Genomic DNA, 19,534 nt, shown 5'->3' with positions numbered 1-19,534 from the left:
GTCTAAAGCAATGCCAGAGGTGAATTCTAACGGGAGCCACCAGATATCAAGATGATCAAGGCTTGATATGACAGCCACTTGAAGTGTAAACAGACAGGTTATGGGAGAATGCGAACGTCTGACAAAAAACGTAGAGGAAATCAGAGAGATGTTCTAAATAAGCCAATCAAAGGCAGTCCGCCACCCATAACATACTTAAATACACCTTGTTCAACAGTTCACAAGGTGTGCATAAACGACTTCGCTTGCGCCCTTACTAAGCTCAAATTATGCAAGCACTGTACAGAAACGGTTTGCAGCTTCGCCGCCAATCGACTATTGTGATGTTAGAGCGGGTTGGATACAACATCAACTATTTATAAAATTAAGTATGCTCTGATGAAACATTCTTCCACAGGGGAGTGTTAATTAGCACATCATTGGCATCTGCGCTTCGAGTAAGAACCACAGTTTTTGAGAACATGTCAGAACACCACCATCTAAATAGTCAAAGTGGTCAGAGGCACTGAGAATTTTCATGCGTGGTGTGCGCTGATGAAAAACAAAGAGACTTTTTCTTCATCAAGCGAACAATAACGGGGACCTTTGTATGGACAGGGTTTAGTAATTTGCTGTCCCTCAGTTTCCTCCCCTTCAGCCAGAAATGAACTTCCAGCAGGATGGTGCGCCACCATACTAAGGTTTACGTGTTCGTGACTTACTGGACCGACCACTTCCACAGCAATAGATAGGACGTAATGGACCAACCAAGTGGTCACAGCTGCCTCCGGACATAACCCCTCTAGATTTCATCCTGTGGGATTATGTAAAAGACATTGTGAGTGCCTTGCCTGTACGCAGCCATTGCGATCTCTGTAGAAGAAATGTCGATGCAATAGCCTCAATGACCACACACATGTTGTGCGGACATCGGCTAAGAAAGAATATGGTATAGGCATTTTATGACTCACGAAAGGATCCTATTAGAAACGTAACGTTTTGTACAAAACTTTGTGAGTTCATTTACATGATGGCATAAGATCAATTACTATTTGTCGACGATAAGCTGACGATTGGCGCAGTGGCTGTCGGGAACGGCCATGGCCCACCACCCGCGTTTTGTGCTCAACACGACATCAGAGGTGACGTTCTCGGAAATATTGACCGCTTAAGTGACACTTCCGTTGGATATCATATCATCTAATTTGGTGACATATTCATGTTTGAGAGTTTTACCTACAATCTCTGTATTATTTGTTTATCAAAAATAATGAAAAATCAACGTAGATGAATGTACAACATACGACACTATGAATGAAAGTCAAACACTGGTTTACGGAATCCGTTTGGACACATCATTTATTGACCACAACACAGTAGTAATGTTTACGAAGTGTAATTAACTGTACCTGACAGAACTGTCGAAATAATGTTCGCTTAAGATCACTGTCATTTGTGTTTGATTCAACATCACCATCAGCATCATCATCCTTGAGGGCGTGGCACTGATAACGGCTTCATCCATAGCCACTGTCATTAGTCCACCTCGTTTCCAATACTCTTGCTCCAGCTGTTACACTTTCATGCAGTAACCTTGCCAGTCCTGCACAGTAACTGAAAGAAAAGCAGAATTGACAAGATTCTGCCGTCTTGACCAGTGACATTTATCTCACTAAAGTTGTTTCATTTTGGTCCATGCCAGTTCTATCGGATTTAGATCGCAGTTGTAAACGGACTACTTTGTGGTTCTGGTCTCAGCGTTTTCACCCACGACGTACATTTTCAAGGCTCGTTAGTTTTCTTTTGTTTTAGATAATAGTTTAGTCTTCCTAAGTGAGTCAATAGACGATCGCATAACTCGCAAGTACTCTAACTTCTTAATCCTGAAATCATGTTTACTGTCGAACTTCCTGCAGTGGTATGGCGAGTTATTCGTACAGTCACAGAAATGAGTGGAATATTAGGAACCACCATGAAACTTCCTGGCAGATTAAAACTGTTTGCCGGACCGAGTTCGAGTCTCGGTCCGGCACACAGTCTTAATCTGCCAGGAAGTTTCATATCAGTGCACACTCCGCTGCAGAGTGAAAATCTCATTCTGGAACCACCATATCTGCAATACCCCTCCTCCCGCCGAAGTCCGCTAGTTTCGTCGACTTCATGAAGTTCGCAGATTGGTGGAAACATTGTACCGTTGGGACCCCTAAACACTTATAATTGGCATCACCACCCAAGGAAGTGCGAAGTGAGTTTACTGATCAATTTGTTTCTCCAGAAGGGAAAGTAGAATGGCAGTACAGACGTCTTTAAATTTTAGCTGATTTTCTTTAATGTTACCGTAAACGTAAGTGCATTACCTTGGTGATAGCCAGCCGGGGTGGTCGAGCGGTTCTAGACTCTACAGTCTGGAACCGCGCGACCGCTACGGAACAGGTTCGAGTCCTGCCTCGGGCAGCCACCTGTGATGTCCTTAGATTAATTAGGTTTATGTAGTTCTAAGTTCCAGGGGACTCATGACCTCAGAAGTTAAGTCCCATAGTGCTCAGAGCCATTTGAATCATTTTTGAACCTTCGTGATAAAAATAATAAGTATTGCTTGCAATAACCGAAGAGTGATTAGAAGGCAGTCTCTTGGTGAGATACCGAGCTGCATTTTTATTTCCTATTATCGAATATTTGACAGCACAATAGACAAGAGATGTTGGAAATTTACGTACGACAAACTCAAAGTTTTTATCCAGGTAATTCGCCTGATTCCAGTTAACTGAATAGTGTTTCTGGATATCATGTATATGTGCCCCTCTACCATTTTCCTATTCCTTTATTTCTGTGTTACGTCACTATTTTTATTCAGTTATAATAATGCAATAACAGTGCCGAGTGCTCTGGTTTTTAAAAACAACAGCACTTCTGCCACAAGTATTTGCAGCAAGTTCCTGAATTAAACTTGCCCCTGTCACTTGAAGAAGTAAAGTTGAGTAAGTTTCTGTTCCAATGGGAACATCTCACCAAGTGCTTACAGAAGTTACTTGCTAGTGAACACATTCCTTTCGCCATACTTCGCATCTAGAGGCAGCTTGACGTTGGCAGCGCTCGGAGACAAACAAATACGTTTAAAAAAAATGTGTGTGAAATCTTATGGAACTTAACTGCTAAGGTCATCAGTCCCTAAGCTTACACACTACTTAACCTAAATTATCCTAAGGACAAACACACACACACCCATATCCGAGGGAGGACTCGAACCTCCGCCGGGACCAGCCGCACAGTCCATCACTGCAGCGCCACAGACCAGTCGGCTAATCCCGCGCGGCAATACGTTTGAAGTAGGGAAGATTTTCTGTGCTTCTGGCAGCACCTGCGAAATCGCCAAGTTATCGTGGTCAAACATCATCTTTGTATCTCTGTGTCACAGTTTTCTTTTTTTTTAACTGTATTTGCGAATCAGTGAGGCTTCATATGAACATCCTCATACTCGATTTCACCGTTTGATCTCATATTTTTCGTAATTCATTTGAGAGTAAGATGATCATTGTAACGTTACGAAATGACTGAAAGTTATAATTAGGTAAAATGCCAGTAAATGTAAGCGAGACTTTAAATTACATTTTGTTTTTCAGGTGGGCACGGCCGAAACTGCAGTGGTGTCGCATCCGCGGATGCGCGAGTACCGCGGAGTGCCCGACACTGATGACGAGGACGAAGACGTGGAGGACGAGGCCGGCTACGAGGAGGACGAGCAGGAGACGACCACGCCCTCCGCGGACCTCCACATCCCGCGCATCAACAGCTGGTACGCCCGCCCTCACCTTGCACAGCATGTTTTCAACTTCTGTAGCTGCCATAGCGCCGCTGCTCTGTCTCAAACTCATCTCCGCTTTTCCTAGAGCTTATGACGTGAATGCGTATTCAGAATGTATAGAGTCAATGAGTAACAGCTTCCAAGCTGTCATTAATGAGGTCTGTTTTTACTATTCACTGCTAACACAAGTATCTACGCCAACAGACATACACTACTGGCCATTAAAATTGCTACACCAAGAAGAAAAGCAGATGATAAACGGGTATTCATTGGAGAAATATGTTATACTACAACTGATATGTGATTACATTTTCACGCAATTTGGCTGCATAGATCCTGAGAAATCAGTACCAAGGAAAACCTCCTCTCGTCGTAATAATGGCCTTGATACGCCTGGGCATAGAGTCAAACATGGCTTCGATGGCGTGTACAGGTACAGCTGCCCATGCAGTTCATCAACCGTAGTGACTGGCGTATTGTGACGAGCCAGTTGCTCAGCCACTATTGATCAGACGTTTTCAATTGGTGAGAGATCTGGAGAATGTGCTGACCAGGGCAGCAGTCGAACATTTTCTGTATCCAGAAAGGCCCGTACAGGACCTGCAACATGCGGTCGTGCATTATCCTGCTGAAATGTAGGGTTTCGCAGGGATCGAATGAAGGGTGGAGCCACGGGTCGTAACACATCTGAAATGTAGCGTCCACTGATCAAAGTGCCGTCAGTGCGAACAAGAGGTGACCGAGGCGTGTAACCAATGGCAACCCATACCATCACGCCGGGTGATACGCCAGTATGGCGATGACGAACACACGCTTCCAATGTGCGTTCACCGCGATGTCCCAAACACGGATGTGACCATCATGATGCTGTAAACAGAACCTGGATTCATCCGAAAATATGACGTTTTGCCATTCATGCACCCAGGTTCGTCGTTGAGTACACCATCGCAGACGCTCCTGTCTGTGTTGCAGCGTCAAGGGTAACCGCATCCATAGTCTCAGAGCTGATAGTCCATGCTGCTGCAAACGTCGTCGAACGGTTCATGCAGATGGTCTTGCAGTTGTCTTTTTAACGTCCCCATCTGTTGACTCAGGGATCGAGACGTGGCTGCACGATCCGTTACAGCCATGCGGATAAGATGCCTGACATCTCGAGTGCTAGTGATACGAGGCGTTGGGATCCAGCACGGCGTTCCGTATTACCCTCCTGAACCCACCGAATCCATATTCTGCTAACAGTCATTCGATCTCGACCAACGCGAGCAGCAATGTCGTGATACGATAAACCGCAATCACGAGAGGCTACAATCCGACCTTTACCAAAGTCGGAAACGTGATGGTACGCAATTCTCCTCCTTACACGAGGCATCGCAACAACGTTTCACCAGGAAACGCCGGTCAACTGCTGTTTGTGTATGAGAAATCGGTTGGAAATTTTCCTCATGTCAGCAAGTTGTAGGTGTCGCCACCGGCGCCAACGTTGTGTGAATGCTGTCAGTTAGACCGTCAGCGAGAGCGCATCGCTAGCTCCTGCTACTACTAAGGCGAGTACACCGTTTGCTTCTTACATATTTTACAAACAGCAGCGACTTATTTTCAGTTATCTGTGTAATTACTAGTTTATTTTTGTAATTTCTTGCGTGTTCGAGTGCTTACTAGGTAGAACCTTTTATTTCAATAACAGTGTTTTTGTACTTATTTGCTGCGCTTAGCTTTTAAATAGTTTTTCTGGGAAAACCTAGCGTAGTTTTCGCGTCTCGTATTTCAGTGAGTGTTTCTTGATTATCAGAGTAGCTCATCAGAAGATTATCTTGGGAATTTGTCACCGTATAGAGTAGGGTAAACATAGTCATGTGTAGGGACTGTGGTTGTTGTGAGCGGACGCAAGGAGAATTGGCCACTCTTCGGGGACAGGTGGAGGCTTTGTCTGTTAGGCTCATCGAGCTCGAGGCGCAGGCGTCGGCTCGTAGTGGCGTTGGGGCAACTGTGGTGAGACCTATGCCTACTTCGGTGGCCTTGGAATCACATGGAACCCCTGATGTCGCTGCGTCTTCCGGCAGTGAGCATCTTACCGGTCAGCCATCACTCCAGGGTGAATGGCGGACAGTGGTGGGCTCGCGCGTGCCTGGCCGAAAGGCGAAGGTGGGATCTGGCCGCGTGGCGGCTGCCTTACCCCTTTCCAACAGGTACGGGGTGCTTCCTAGTGGTGATGACATCGTTTCCGAGCCACCACAGGATGCCTCGCCTGTTGGGCCAGTGGCCGATTCTCCGGCAAGGTCCCGACAGTCACAGAGGGCGGGCCTATTAGTTATAGGGAGCTCCAACGTTAGGCGGGTTATGGAGCCCCTCAGGAAAATAGCGGGTAGGTCGGGGAAGAATGCCAGTGTGCACTCGGTGTGCTTGCCGGGGGGTCTCGTCCGTAATGTGGAGGAGGCCCTTCCGGCAGCTATTGAACGCACTGGGTGTGACCGGCTGCAGATAGTAGCACATGTCGGAACGAATGACGCCTGCCGCTTGGGTTCTGAGGCCATCCTTGGTTCCTTCCGGCGGCTGGCTGATTTGGTGAAGACAACCAGCATCGCACGCGGAGTGCAAGCTGAGCTTAATATCTGCAGCATAGTGCCCAGAGTCGATCGCGGTCCTCTGGTTTGGAGCCGTGTGGAGGGTCTAAACCAGAGGCTCAGACGACTCTGCGACTATAATGGTTGCAAATTCATCGACCTCCGTTATTGGGTGGAGAACTGTAGGGCCCCCCTAGACAGGTCAGGCGTGCACTACACACCGGAAGCAGCTACTAGGGTAGCAGAGTACGTGTGGCGTGCACACGGGGGTTTTTTAGGTTAGAGGGACCCCCCCTTGGGCGAAACGATAAAATACCTGACGGCTTACCAGAGAGAACATTATCATCGTTGATAAAGAACGTCCGTCCTCAGAGACCAAAAACAGGAAAAGTTAACGTAATATTGGTAAACTGCAGGAGTATCCAGGGCAAGGTTCCTGAATTAGTATCTCTTATTGAAGGAAATAGTGCGCATATAGTATTAGGAACGGAAAGTTGGTTAAAACCGGAAGTGAACAGTAACGAAATCCTAGACACAGAATGGAATATATACCGCAAGGATAGGATAAACGCCAATGGTGGAGGAGTATTTATAGCAGTAAAGAATTCAATAATATCCAGTGAAGTTATTAGCGAATGCGAATGTGAAATAATCTGGGTTAAGTTAAGTATCAAAGGTGGGTCAGATATGATAGTCGGATGCTTCTATAGGCCACCTGCATCAGCAACCGTAGTAGTTGAGCGCCTCAGAGAGAACCTGCAGAACGTCGTGAAGAAGTTTCGTGATCATACTATTGTAATAGGGGGAGACTTCAATCTACCAGGTATAGAATGGGATAGTCACACAATCAGAACTGGAGCCAGGGACAGAGACTCTTGTGACATTATCCTGACTGCCTTGTCCGAGAATTACTTCGAGCAGATAGTTAGAGAACCAACTCGTGAAGCTAACGTTTTAGACCTCATAGCAACAAATAGACCGGAACTTTTCGACTCCGTGAATGTAGAAGAGGGTATCAGTGATCATAAGTCAGTGGTTGCATCAATGACTACAAGTGTAATAAGAAATGCCAAGAAAGGAAGGAAAATCTATTTGCTTAACAAGAGTGATAGGGCACAAATCGCAGAATATCTGAGTGACCACCATCAAACGTTCATTTCTGAGGAAGAGGATGTGGAACAAAAATGGAAAAAATTCAGAAACATCGTCCAGTACGCCTTAGATAAGTTCGTACCGACTAAGGTCCAAAGCGAGGGGAAAGATCCACCGTGGTATAACAATCATGTACGAAAGGTACTACGGAAACAAAGAAAGCTTCACCATAGGTTTAAGAGTAGTCGAATCATAGCTGATAAGGAAAAGCTGAACGAAGCGAAAAAGAGCGTAAAGAGAGCAATGAGAGAAGCATTCAACGAATTCGAACATAAAACATTGGCAAACAATCTAAACAAGAACCCTAAAAAGTTTTGGTCATATGTAAAATCGGTAAGCGGATCTAAATCCCCTATTCAGTCACTCGTTGACCACGATGGCACCGAAACAGAGGACGACCGAAGAAAGGCAGAAATACTGAATTCAGTGTTCCGAAACTGTTTCACTGCGGAAAATCGTAACACGGTCCCTGACTTCAGCCGTCGCACGGACGCCAAAATGGAAAATATTGAAATAAACGATATCGGAATTGAAAAACAACTGCTATCACTTAGTAGCGGAAAAGCATCCGGACCAGACGAGATACCCTTAAGATTCTACAGTGATTATGCTAAAGAACTTGCCCCCTTTCTATCAGCAATTTATCGTAGATCTCTGGAAGAACGTAAAGTACCTAGCGACTGGAAGAAAGCACAGGTCGTTCCCATTTTCAAGAAGGGTCATAAATCAGATGCGAATAATTATAGGCCTATTTCACTTACGTCAATCTGTTGTAGAATAATGGAACATGTTTTGTGTTCTCGTATTATGACGTTCTTAGATAATACAAATCTCCTTCATCATAACCAACATGGATTCCGCAAACAGAGATCATGTGAAACCCAGCTCGCCCTATTTGCCCAAGAAATTCACAGTGCCGTAGACACTGGCGAGCAGATTGATGCCGTATTCCTGGACTTCAGGAAGGCATTTGATACGGTTCCGCACTTACGTTTAGTGAAAAAAATACGTGCTTACGGAATATCGGACCAGGTTTGTGACTGGATTCAGGATTTCCTAGAAGAAAGAACACAACATGTCATTCTTAACGGTTCAAAATCTGCAGATGTAGAGGTAATTTCGGGAGTACCGCAAGGAAGCGTGATAGGACCTTTATTGTTTACAATATACATAAATGACTTAGTTGACAACATCGGTAGCTCCGTGAGGCTATTTGCAGATGACACGGTTGTCTACAAGAAAGTAGCAACATCAGAAGACTCGTACGTACTCCAGGAAGACCTGCAGAGGATTAATGAATGGTGCGACAGCTGGCAGCTTTCCCTAAATGTAGATAAATGTAATATAATGCGCATACATAGGGGCAGAAATCCATTCCAGTACGATTATGCCATAGGTGGTAAATCATTGGAAGCGGTAACGACCGTAAAATACTTAGGAGTTACTATCCGGAGCGATCTGAAGTGGAATGATCACATAAAACAAATAGTGGGAAAAGCAGGCGCCAGGTTGAGATTCATAGGAAGAATTCTAAGAAAATGTGACTCATCGACGAAAGAAGTAGCTTACAAAACGCTTGTTCGTCCGATTCTTGAGTATTGCTCATCAGTATGGGACCCTTACCAGGTTGGATTAATAGAAGAGATAGAAATGATCCAGCGAAAAGCAGCGCGATTCGTCATGGGGACATTTAGTCAGCGCGAGAGCGTTACGGAGATGCTGAACAAGCTCCAGTGGCAGACACTTCAAGAAAGGCGTTACGCAATACGGAGAGGTTTATTATCGAAATTACGAGAGAGCACATTCCGGGAAGAGATGGGCAACATATTACTACCGCCCACATATATCTCGCGTAATGATCACAACGAAAAGATCCGAGAAATTAGAGCAAATACGGAGACTTACAAGCAGTCGTTCTTCCCACGCACAATTCGTGAATGGAACAGGGAAGGGGGGATCAGATAGTGGTACAATAAGTACCCTCCGCCACACACCGTAAGGTGGCTCGCGGAGTATAGATGTAGATGTAGATGTAGATGCTCTGGAGAGCTAATCATTTGCACATCACAGCATCTTCTTCCTGTCACATAAATTTCGCGTTTGTAGCACGTCATCTTCGTGGTGTAGCAATTTTGATGGCCAATAGTGTAGCTTCCATCTCTTGGCAAGAAGTAGAACAGCTCCTACTTGCTTTCTCATATCAGTATATCTGTCGTGATCGTAGTAAGCACTCCACACAAAAAATATTTTCACAGCCTGGGAGATATCACACCAGTACCATGTTCTACAGATTGTAGCATACATAACGGTCGCAATTCAGCGAGAAAGCGAGTCCTCAACCATCTTCAGGTAATTAATTTTCTCATGCTAAGTAATCAGGAAAAGCGATCTGCTTTGCTGGGTAAAAACCATGCTACAGCCAAGATCTTCATTTACGGACATCTGGTTTCGACGGACTTTGATGTCATCTTAAGGTTTTAAAATTTTATGTTATAGAATACGTTCATTTTGAGTTGGGCCTCATGCGAAATTGTCATATATTATGTGCTACATTTTATATGCATCATAACTGGGCGTGAGGTACAACTCTAGGACATTACATTTTGAAGACCTGAAGATAATGAAAAGCCCGTCGAAACCGATTGTTTATAAATAAAGAAATATTTATGGGAGCTTGTCTTTAGGAAGTTTTCTTCAGGGATGCCATTTCCGGCTGAAGCCAGTCATTGCTCAGATGCTGTAAAATTACGAAACTGCGGGAGAGATGAGTGCTTCGTTCCGTACACTGTTCCAAATACAGAGAGACATTTTCTGTGCGTTTACGATCGGGTGATTTAACGAGCCTGGGTGTTCGTCAAACCACAAACAATGTGGCCAGCGCTGTGAAGACAGCTGTTCTCGACTTGGATAGCGCGTCTGCAGGATAGTCATCATGAAAGTGTTGACAAAAATGGTTTTTGTCACCAGTAATGTTGAAATAAATGAAGCTGAATGATGGGTCCCAATCATGGCACACCGTCCGCCCCTGGTACATGAGTGGGCAGCGCGACGGAATGTCATACCTAACGGCCCAGGTTCGATTCCCGGCTCGGTCGGAGATTTTCTCCGCTCAGGGACTGGGTGTTGTGTTGTCCTTCTCATCATCATTTCATCCCCATCGACATGCAAGTTGCCGAAGTGGCGTCAACTCGAAAGACTTGCACCAGTCGAACGGTCTCCTTTCCGGGAAGCCCTAGACACACGAGAATTTCATTTTATGGCACTTCACCTATGGTTTGAGCTGCATCTTCCACGCATTGCGCGTTAAACGAATCATTGGACTATCGTGGCACTGGACATTTCACATCACTTGAAACGATCTAAAATCATGACTTATGACGGACCACATAACACGCCATCAGCCTGCTCTTTCCTTTCTTTTATTTCATTTTCTTTTTCACCCATCAGTGTTCTGGTTGCTTTCATGCGGCCCGCCAGAAATTCCTCTCCTGTGCCAATCCTTTTATCTCAGAGTAGCATTGCAACCTGCTTCCTAAAGTATTTGATGGATGTATTATTACAATTTCTGTCTTCCTCTACGGTTTTTACCCTCTACAACTCCCTCTTGAAGCACGGAATTTGTTCCCTGATGTCTTAACAGATATCCTATTATCCTGCCTTATCTTGTTCCTTCTTTTTGGCAGTGTTTTCCATATATTCGTTTCCTCAACGATTCTGCGGAGAAACTCGTCATACCTGACCTTATCAGTTTACATCTCAAATAATTCTGTTGTCTTCTGTTGGCGGTTTTCCCACAGTCCATGTCTCACTGCCATACAATGCTGTGCACCCAAACGTACATTTCGAGAAGTTTCTCCCTCAAATTCAGACCTGTGTTTGATACTAGTAGACTTCTCTTGGCCAGGAAAGCCCTTTTTGCCATTTTTAGTCTGCCTTTTATGTCATCCTTATTCCCTCCGTCATGGGTAATTTTGCCGCCTAGATAGCAGAATTTCTTTTTCATCTACTTGCCGACCAGCAGTTTCCGCGACTGAAGTCTACTAACTGTTCTAGACATCGTCAGCTTGAGCTGATGGCGCTATTCTGAAGATGGCCTAAGACTAGGCCGAAACCCGTCATTTTGAAATAAAATAACCATTGTTATCTAGACTGTTTTTCACCAATTTTTAGTTCGGTATTCTCCGAAAAGATTGCCACAAGTTTTGAATGCTTCCAGACCAACAATTAAGATGTTAATATTCTCGCTGTTCTCATTTCTGCTGCTTCTGACGACTTTAGTCTTCCTTCGATTGACTGACAGTCAGTATTCTGTACTCATTAAAACTGTTTATTCCATTCGACAGGTCCTGCAATTCTTCTTCACTTTCACTGAGGATAGCAATGTCATCGGCGAATCTTACATTGATATCCTTTCACCCTGAGTGTTAATGCTACTTCTGAACCTCATTTCTGTCACTGCATCTTCGACGTACAGATCAAACAGTAGGAGCGAAAGATTACATTCTTTTCTTACACCGTTTTTAATCCAGACAGCTGCTGGATAATTTCTGTATTTTTTCGTCAGTTGAAGACACGATTTTTTGTGTTCCTGTCTGAAGAGTGTGCTTTAACGAAGTACCGTACTCCTGATGTCCAATGCATGCAGTTCCTTTCGCAGTTCCGTTCAGAAACTGTTAAAGGTGGACCTTCAGTTTCTAAAACTAAACATTCCTGCCTGGTTTGAAACCCGTTGCCATCAGCAAGGCGTTAGTCGTCTCGGTAAGGATCCATTTAAGACCACTAATCATATGCTGTGTTACATGGCCACGAGTAGTAGAGCATTACAGATAGACACGTTCGGCAGTCCGCGTTGATGCGGCAACAAATTGGACAACTTCACTCGTACTTTGGTAGTAGGCATATCCGAACAATATAGCTCCATTCTTACATTGAGCCACATTACCGCGTCGACCCATCTGTTACTATGGGTCCGTACAAGTAACTGTTACGTACATATTACGTCAATGGGGAGATCCGGTCGCCGCCAAACACTAGCCCTACTCAATCTACAGCGCTTCAGAGTGCTCACTGTGCTCTGTTGTGTTTATGAAAGTGACAGACATTATCTCCAATGAGTATATTTAAGTCCCTGGAACCGTCAATACAAAACGTTTCGAGCCTGGGTTATCTATAGAGTAAGAATCCGATTCATTTGTCAGTAACTTCTTAATTTATTACACGACCAGTTTCGAAGCATCAAGCTTCATACACAAATGCCACCACCTGCGAACGAGACGAGGGGCTACTAGCATACAAAGACTGTGAGGATGACATACGAAAATGAAAGCTATATTTGTGACAAGTGGTGTACTCACATAACTGTGGGAAGAGAAATGTGTGGCGTTCGGGTCAGTCAATCGCCCCACGTCAAACAAACGCATGGTAATGGAACAGAAACGCTAATAGTAGTTTTGTAAATAAAACTGCCTTTTCCTGTTGCTACTCCGGCCGAAGTGGCCGCGCGGTTCTGGCGCTGCAGTCTGGAACCGCGAGACCGCTACGGTCGCAGGTTCGAATCCTGCCTCGGGCATGGATGTGTGTGACGTCCTTAGGTTAGTTAGGTTTAACTAGTTCTAAGTTCTAGGGGACTAATAACCTCAGCAGTTGAGTCCCATAGTGCTCAGAGCCATTTGAACCATTTGAACCATCCTGTTGCTACTTAATGTATTCCATACGCGTTTCGCCTTATCTTGTTCTAAGGCATCATCAGTGGGGTCTACAACAGTATATTTTTGTTAGTTTTAGATTATTACACAGTTCACGTCGCGATTTTTTTGTGAAAAAGTATTTGCTTACGATTTTCTGATCTGTTTTATTACTGTCATATACGCACAACTTTGCCTTCTGACCTTCTTCACCCTGTTTCTCATTCCTTTTCGTGGTGTATTATTGTTCTTTTGCCACTTGATACAACTATTTCGCCGAGCACTGCGTTTCACAACGTAAATATTGTAATTACGTGTTTCCTCCTCTTTGGCATGTTTAACTGCTTGTTGCCAACCTAACAAAGTACGAAGTATATGTTGAAGGCTAAATTCTATGTGTGTGTGTGTGTGTGTGTGTGTGTGAGAGAGAGAGAGAGAGAGAGAGAGAGAGAGAGGGAGGGAGGGAGGGGGAGAGAGAGAGAGGGAGAGAGAGAAAGACAGAGAGAGACGAATATTTTTGTGGCTTGAATTGTATGGTGTTGTATTAGCTGTTAGCGAGTGGTTGAAAGTTTTGGTGCCAACTGATTTGGACATAATAATGCAGATAGCATAATAATGCAGATAGCAAAAAATGATGGTTACAATAATAACACAGTCAGAAAGCTAAACAACAAAATTACAAGTAAAATAAAAGCAGAAATCACCAAACCACAGACAACAACACAAAAGAACCAAACACAAACAGGCAGTCCCATGACAACTAGACAAGATAATCAGAAAAAGATGAAAGAAAACACAAGATGGTACACAATGACATAAAACACAAAGTCACCCATAAAATCACCAACATTTTCAAAACACAGGGAGTAAACATAGCAAAAACACAACAGACAATTCTACACAAAAATGCACCCCAAAACTGAAAAAAAAAACAAAAAAAACAGAGACATATACCAGAAAGCAGGTATATATCAACAGTGTAACAATTGTGAAGGCAGATACACACAGGTAGAACACATGAGAGTGTGTAAATATGGGACAAATCACTCCACATTTGCAGAACACCTAAGAAAACATGACCACAAACCAACCACTAGAGAAGAGGACATGAAAATAATTAGAATCAGCAATAAAGAAATACCTGCTAACCATGCAAGAAAAGCACGACATACATAAAACCAAAGCAGAAAGGAAAATCTTGTTGATGACCAAGAATACATGCCAGGCAATTCATTATTTACACTAATTGATAAACTAACAGAATAACTCTCCCAAAGAGGATTAATATAATAATACTGTGCAATATAAGAATAATAACATCACCCAACATCTTTACACTCACCTATCCATGAACCCCTTCACAGCATATTGAGACTAAAAGTCAAATCAGCTGGCTCCAAAATTTTCAACCACTCACCAACAGCTAATAAAACACCGTACAATTGAAACCACAAAAAATAAAGATAAAGAAAAATGAAAAAAAATTCTCTCTCTCTCTCTCTCTCTCTCTCTCTCTCTCTCTCACTCATTCACTCACTCAGTCATTCTCTCTCATACACACACACGAACAGAAGTTAGTCTTGAACATATACTTCGTACTTCGTTAGGTTGGCAAGAAGGAGGTAAACATGCCAAAGAGGAGGAAGCACGTAATGGAGTCACAATATTTGAGTTGTGAAAAGCAGTGTCCGGCGAAATAATTATATCAGGTGGCAAAAGAGCAATAGTACACCACGAAAAAGAATGAGAAGCATGGTGAACAGAGTGAAGAAGGTCAGAACGCAAAGCTGTGCGTATATGACAGTAATGAAAGTGGTAGTGCGACCGCCCGACCAGATGTGAGGAAACACAGATCAGCAGATCGTACGTAATTACTTTTTTGCAAAAAATCGTGACGTGAAATGTTTAATAATCTAAAACTAACAAAAATGTACTGTTGTAGGTCCCACTGATGATGCCTTAGAACAAGATAAGGCGAAACGCGTATGGAATAAAAAAAATTAAGTAGCAGCAGGAAAACGCTGTTTTATCTAGAAAACAAGCATTTATATGCTTTCTGCGGAAGATGGCTACGCCGGCCGGTGTGGCCGAGCGGTTCTAGGCGCTTAGTCTGGAACCGTGCGACCGCTACAATCGCAGGTTCGAATCCTGCCTCGGGCATGGATGTGTGTGATGTCCTTAGGTTAGCTAGGTTTAAGTAGTTCTATGTTCTAGGGGACTCATGACCTCAGATGTTAAGTCCCATAGTGCTCAGAGCCTTCTTGATTTGAAGATGGCTACACAAACAAGCTTGTTCAAAACGCTAATTTTGGAGAGGGCTCCGCATAGAAATCAAATCAATAACAATGTATATAAATAAGTAACTGAACTCATGCGTAGCAGTAGCAGTCACAACGCCCCGGTTGGTCAACACAGACGGAGTGACTAGTGCAGACGGCCCAGAAGCCATCCGACCGCGGCAGCGGAAGCGACTGGCGGCGGGGAACTCAAGTAGATAGCCCCAAAAGAGCGGGAAATGACTGGTCTGTTCGATGACATAAATATGGTTCACAAGATCAATACAGGACAGTAGTACAAATATAAGGATAAATATGATATCATACAAATATGAGGAATCGACAAAAAGCATAAAAGAGCATGACAGAGTGCATCAGGTTAAAGAGATTTAAGGTAAAAGTACAACTAAAATAATGGGTAATTATGATACATAAAAATATATCTAAAAATTGAGCAATAAGACAAGGAGAGATGACGAGTGGTAGGAAAATGATGTCGACTGTGAGGATCGGTACTCTCGTATAGGCTCGTCTTAAAGAGAAAAAACATCTTAGCATAAAAAGCTTAGTTATGATTAAAATGTAAACGCAATAAGGATAACAATGTACACATGCAAGACAGCAGTTTCCACTCACACAGTACGAGACGTAGTATAAATGGGTGAGAAGTAAAAGGGTTTAAAGTAAAAGGGGCTATAAACTTGAACTAGGGGAAACGAGTAAACAAATTAAGCTTACGTCTACTGGATGGGATATCTGTGCTTGGCGTACAACAGGATTACTTCAACGTCAGAGTCGCTGAAATAAAAGAACATAAACTATATTAGATACGCCGGAGAGTCATCTTTAAGATATGAAAAGTAATATTACATAGACATAAACACCTGAAAGTGAAAGTGGCAAAAGGCATGACAATAAAAAAATAAAAGACAGAAATGAAACAAAAGCAGGGGGCACTGATAATATACAAAAATATATCGAAAACTTCTATAAATACGTTTCTATCTTGCAAATGTTCACTTGATCAATTATTTTGAGCCACTATTAACCAAAAAACGTCAAGGTAGTTGCTTCAATGATTCAGGATTCTAAATAGCCTTCCTTACCTGAGCAAAACGCAAAGAGCATAGCTGCAACTATTTGAAACTGCTTTAGAATGTGATCAACTCGCACATGACATTGGTTTCACTATTGACTGTGTCGTCAAAGCCTTGACCATTTATGTGAATTTCTGCACTTTGTCGTTTTATGGTAGGTTCGCATTGATAACTCGCAAGTCTCGTCCGCTGGGATGATTTTTTTTTCACAAAAACTGCCCACAATTTGCGTTTCAATCACGTTGCAACAGGCATCCACGCGTCGTTATTTGTGTTTTGGATTCAAGGAGCCCGGGACAAACTTAGCACAGACATTTCTATTCTCCAAAACATTGTGGAGAATGTCTTGTGCAACTGATTTTGAAGTGTGACCCCATTGAGATTTGTGACGCAACATCGTTGAAACACCACGGCACGGCACCCGCTATTTAACACATAACTGACCTGTTGAATGCACATCCGTTGTTTAGAGTTGTTCGTTCAAGCTGCCATTGTAGTTACTGCGCTGACGTCGCTTGTACGTGAGAAATATAGTCTTGAAACTTTTTATACGGACCACGTTTCGTCATCTTTTTTATCACAGAAAGCTTTTATCATACGCTGAAGGAGCACATTGCACAGAATTATAAGATACATTTGGTTGAACAGTAGTTTGAACTATGGACGTGACCTTGTCGCAGTATACTCCGGTGTTCTGGAAACGATTATGCCCCGCAGCGTTAACCCTCGTTTGGCCATTCCGAGGATAAAGCTCTCTGAGTTTACAAGAAGTGTTCGCGGAATGGGTGAGTATTTTTCGTGAGTCTGGGAACCTCAGAAATTAGGATTAGTAGAAGAGATAGATAAGATTCGAAAAAAACGCTGTAACTTCAAGAAGATTCTCCTCCACCTCCGGTGGCAGACATCACAAGAGAGATGGTGTGTAAGAATTCCGAGAGAGTGAAGCGGCACTGCACTACCTGTCACACACTTTACGCAAAATAATCTTGACCGGAAACTTAATCTCGTTTTGAGGCTTACAGACGTTCATTTTTCCCACACAACATTCACGAACGTTAAGGGGACAAAAAGGAAATAGTAGCTGGATCCGAAGTGCGTTCGGAAACACACTGTGAGATGCAAATTATAGATACAGATGAAGGTGTTCTACTTTCCATAGTCTGATTTGCCTGACCATGATTTGAAACAAATATCTCATTTAATAACTTTTTCATAATGCGAGGCCACAGTCATAATATATTTCTTTAAAGTCAGTACTGCCGCCGGCCATTGTGGCCGAGCAGTTCTAGGCGCTTCAGTCCGCAACCGCGCTGCTGCTACGGTCGCAGGTTCGAATCCTGCCTCGCGCATGGATGTGTGTTATGTCCTTAGGTTAGTTAGTTTTATGTAGTTCTAAGTCTAGGGGACGGATGACCTCACATGTTAAGTCCCATAGTGTTTAGAGACATTTGAACCATTTGAGCACCTCCATTAGACTGTTGTTTATTTACAGTTTTAGACTTAGACAATCATGATTATGCTTGAAAGTGCCATTATCAACTGTTTTAAGTGTTATAAATTGCCTAAGATGGCATTCTGTCGTATTAAAATACGCTATTAGACTTAGACAATGTGTCTAATAGTGTATTTTAATACGACAGTATGCCATCTTAGACAATTTATAACTCTTAAAACCCTTGACAATGTGTCTTTGAGGCCGAGATCATGATTGTATAAGTGTAAATGTGACACTGTAAATAAACAACAGTCTAATGGCGGTACTGACTTTAAAGAAATATCTCACTTGATTGCCATCATATTCCCAATTGAGGATTTTACGGTCGTAGGACAAATAAACAGAAACTTCACTGTCATAAACATCGCAGCACAATACTCGTTTAAGCAAATGGTAACTACGTTGCAAGGAAAACCTATAGTGCGAATAAGGACATAAAGTCGGTGCCGCAGGGAAATATTTAAACTTGTAAGCTCCTTGAACCAATTTATTGTAGTGCGTTGCCCTCTTGTTTACTCGGAGTGACGAAGAATAAGGTTCGTTAGTTGACAGATAACTGACAAGGAATTATAATCAGATACTTGGGAGCGCATTCGTTCAAGTATAACTTCGAAACATTGCAAATAATCTTAACGAATGTTCCTTGGTTCAAATGGCTCTGAGCACTATGGGGCTTAATATCTGAGGTCATCAGTCCCCTAGAACTTAGAACTACATAAAACTAACTAACCTAAGGACAAAATTGTTGAGGCTTTCGTGGCCACTTGTTGACAAACTGCCTATTGGCTTCTGTCTCGGGTTCTTCGGCCGACGTTCATCTAATGATTTTTCTGACGTTTCGCCAGCACGAGTGGCTGGCATTGTCAAAGCTTCACCCTCCATTGCCGGTGGTGAACTGGAGCCGAGCTCGCGGGCGCAGGCTATATGTACCTGGCGCGCCAACGTCCGAGGGCTTCTCCGCGGTCATTTCCGGTGCGGTTCTCCTCTCGCTACCTGCGACGGTCGTTCGCTGCAGTACGGGAAGCCAGGATCCGTTGACCTTAAGGCTTTCCTCTTTCTTGTTCAAACTGTTCGCGTGTTTCTGTATTTCTACAGCTTCTCTGAACAAGCGCGTGTGATAGTGCTTCTCTACAGCCAGAACTTCCGTGTCGGCGAATTTAATTACATGGTCGGTCTCATTCAGTGCGTGCTCTGCCACGGCCGATTTCTCCACCTGCCCCAACCTGCAATGTCGCTTATGCTCTTTGATCCTGGTGTTAATGGATCGTCCAGTCATTCCGACATAAACTTTTCCGCATGTGCATGGTATGCGGTATATTCCCGACATTGCAAGTGGGTCTCTTTTCTCCTTCGCCGATCTAAGACACTCTTTGATCTTCCTTGTCGGTTTGAAAATCGTCTTTACGCCATGTTTGCGCAATATACGGCCGATTCTGTCCGTCACTCTGGGAATGTATGGCAGAAAGGCCGTACCCGACAATTCTTTTT

General features: G+C 43.5%; 1 protein-coding gene across 1 annotated transcript in view; it reads left to right on the top strand.

Moving 5' to 3' along the window:
- LOC126195746 (leucine-rich repeat-containing protein 24-like) overlaps nucleotides 1-19,534 on the top strand; it is a gene marked incomplete at its 5' end in the record, with an annotated part of 210,738 nt that overhangs the window by 121,517 nt on the left and 69,687 nt on the right. Inside the window, one exon of the mRNA XM_049934372.1 lies at nucleotides 3,600-3,772. Within this exon, the coding sequence (XP_049790329.1) occupies nucleotides 3,600-3,772 (173 nt within the window). The remainder of the gene's footprint in view (nucleotides 1-3,599; nucleotides 3,773-19,534) is intronic.

Source organism: Schistocerca nitens, chromosome 7 (genome assembly GCF_023898315.1).
Source record: "Schistocerca nitens isolate TAMUIC-IGC-003100 chromosome 7, iqSchNite1.1, whole genome shotgun sequence".
NCBI lineage: Eukaryota > Metazoa > Arthropoda > Insecta > Orthoptera > Acrididae > Schistocerca > Schistocerca nitens.
Note: the sequence above shows the minus strand (reverse complement) of the source record. Positions and strands in the feature narration are given on the sequence as shown.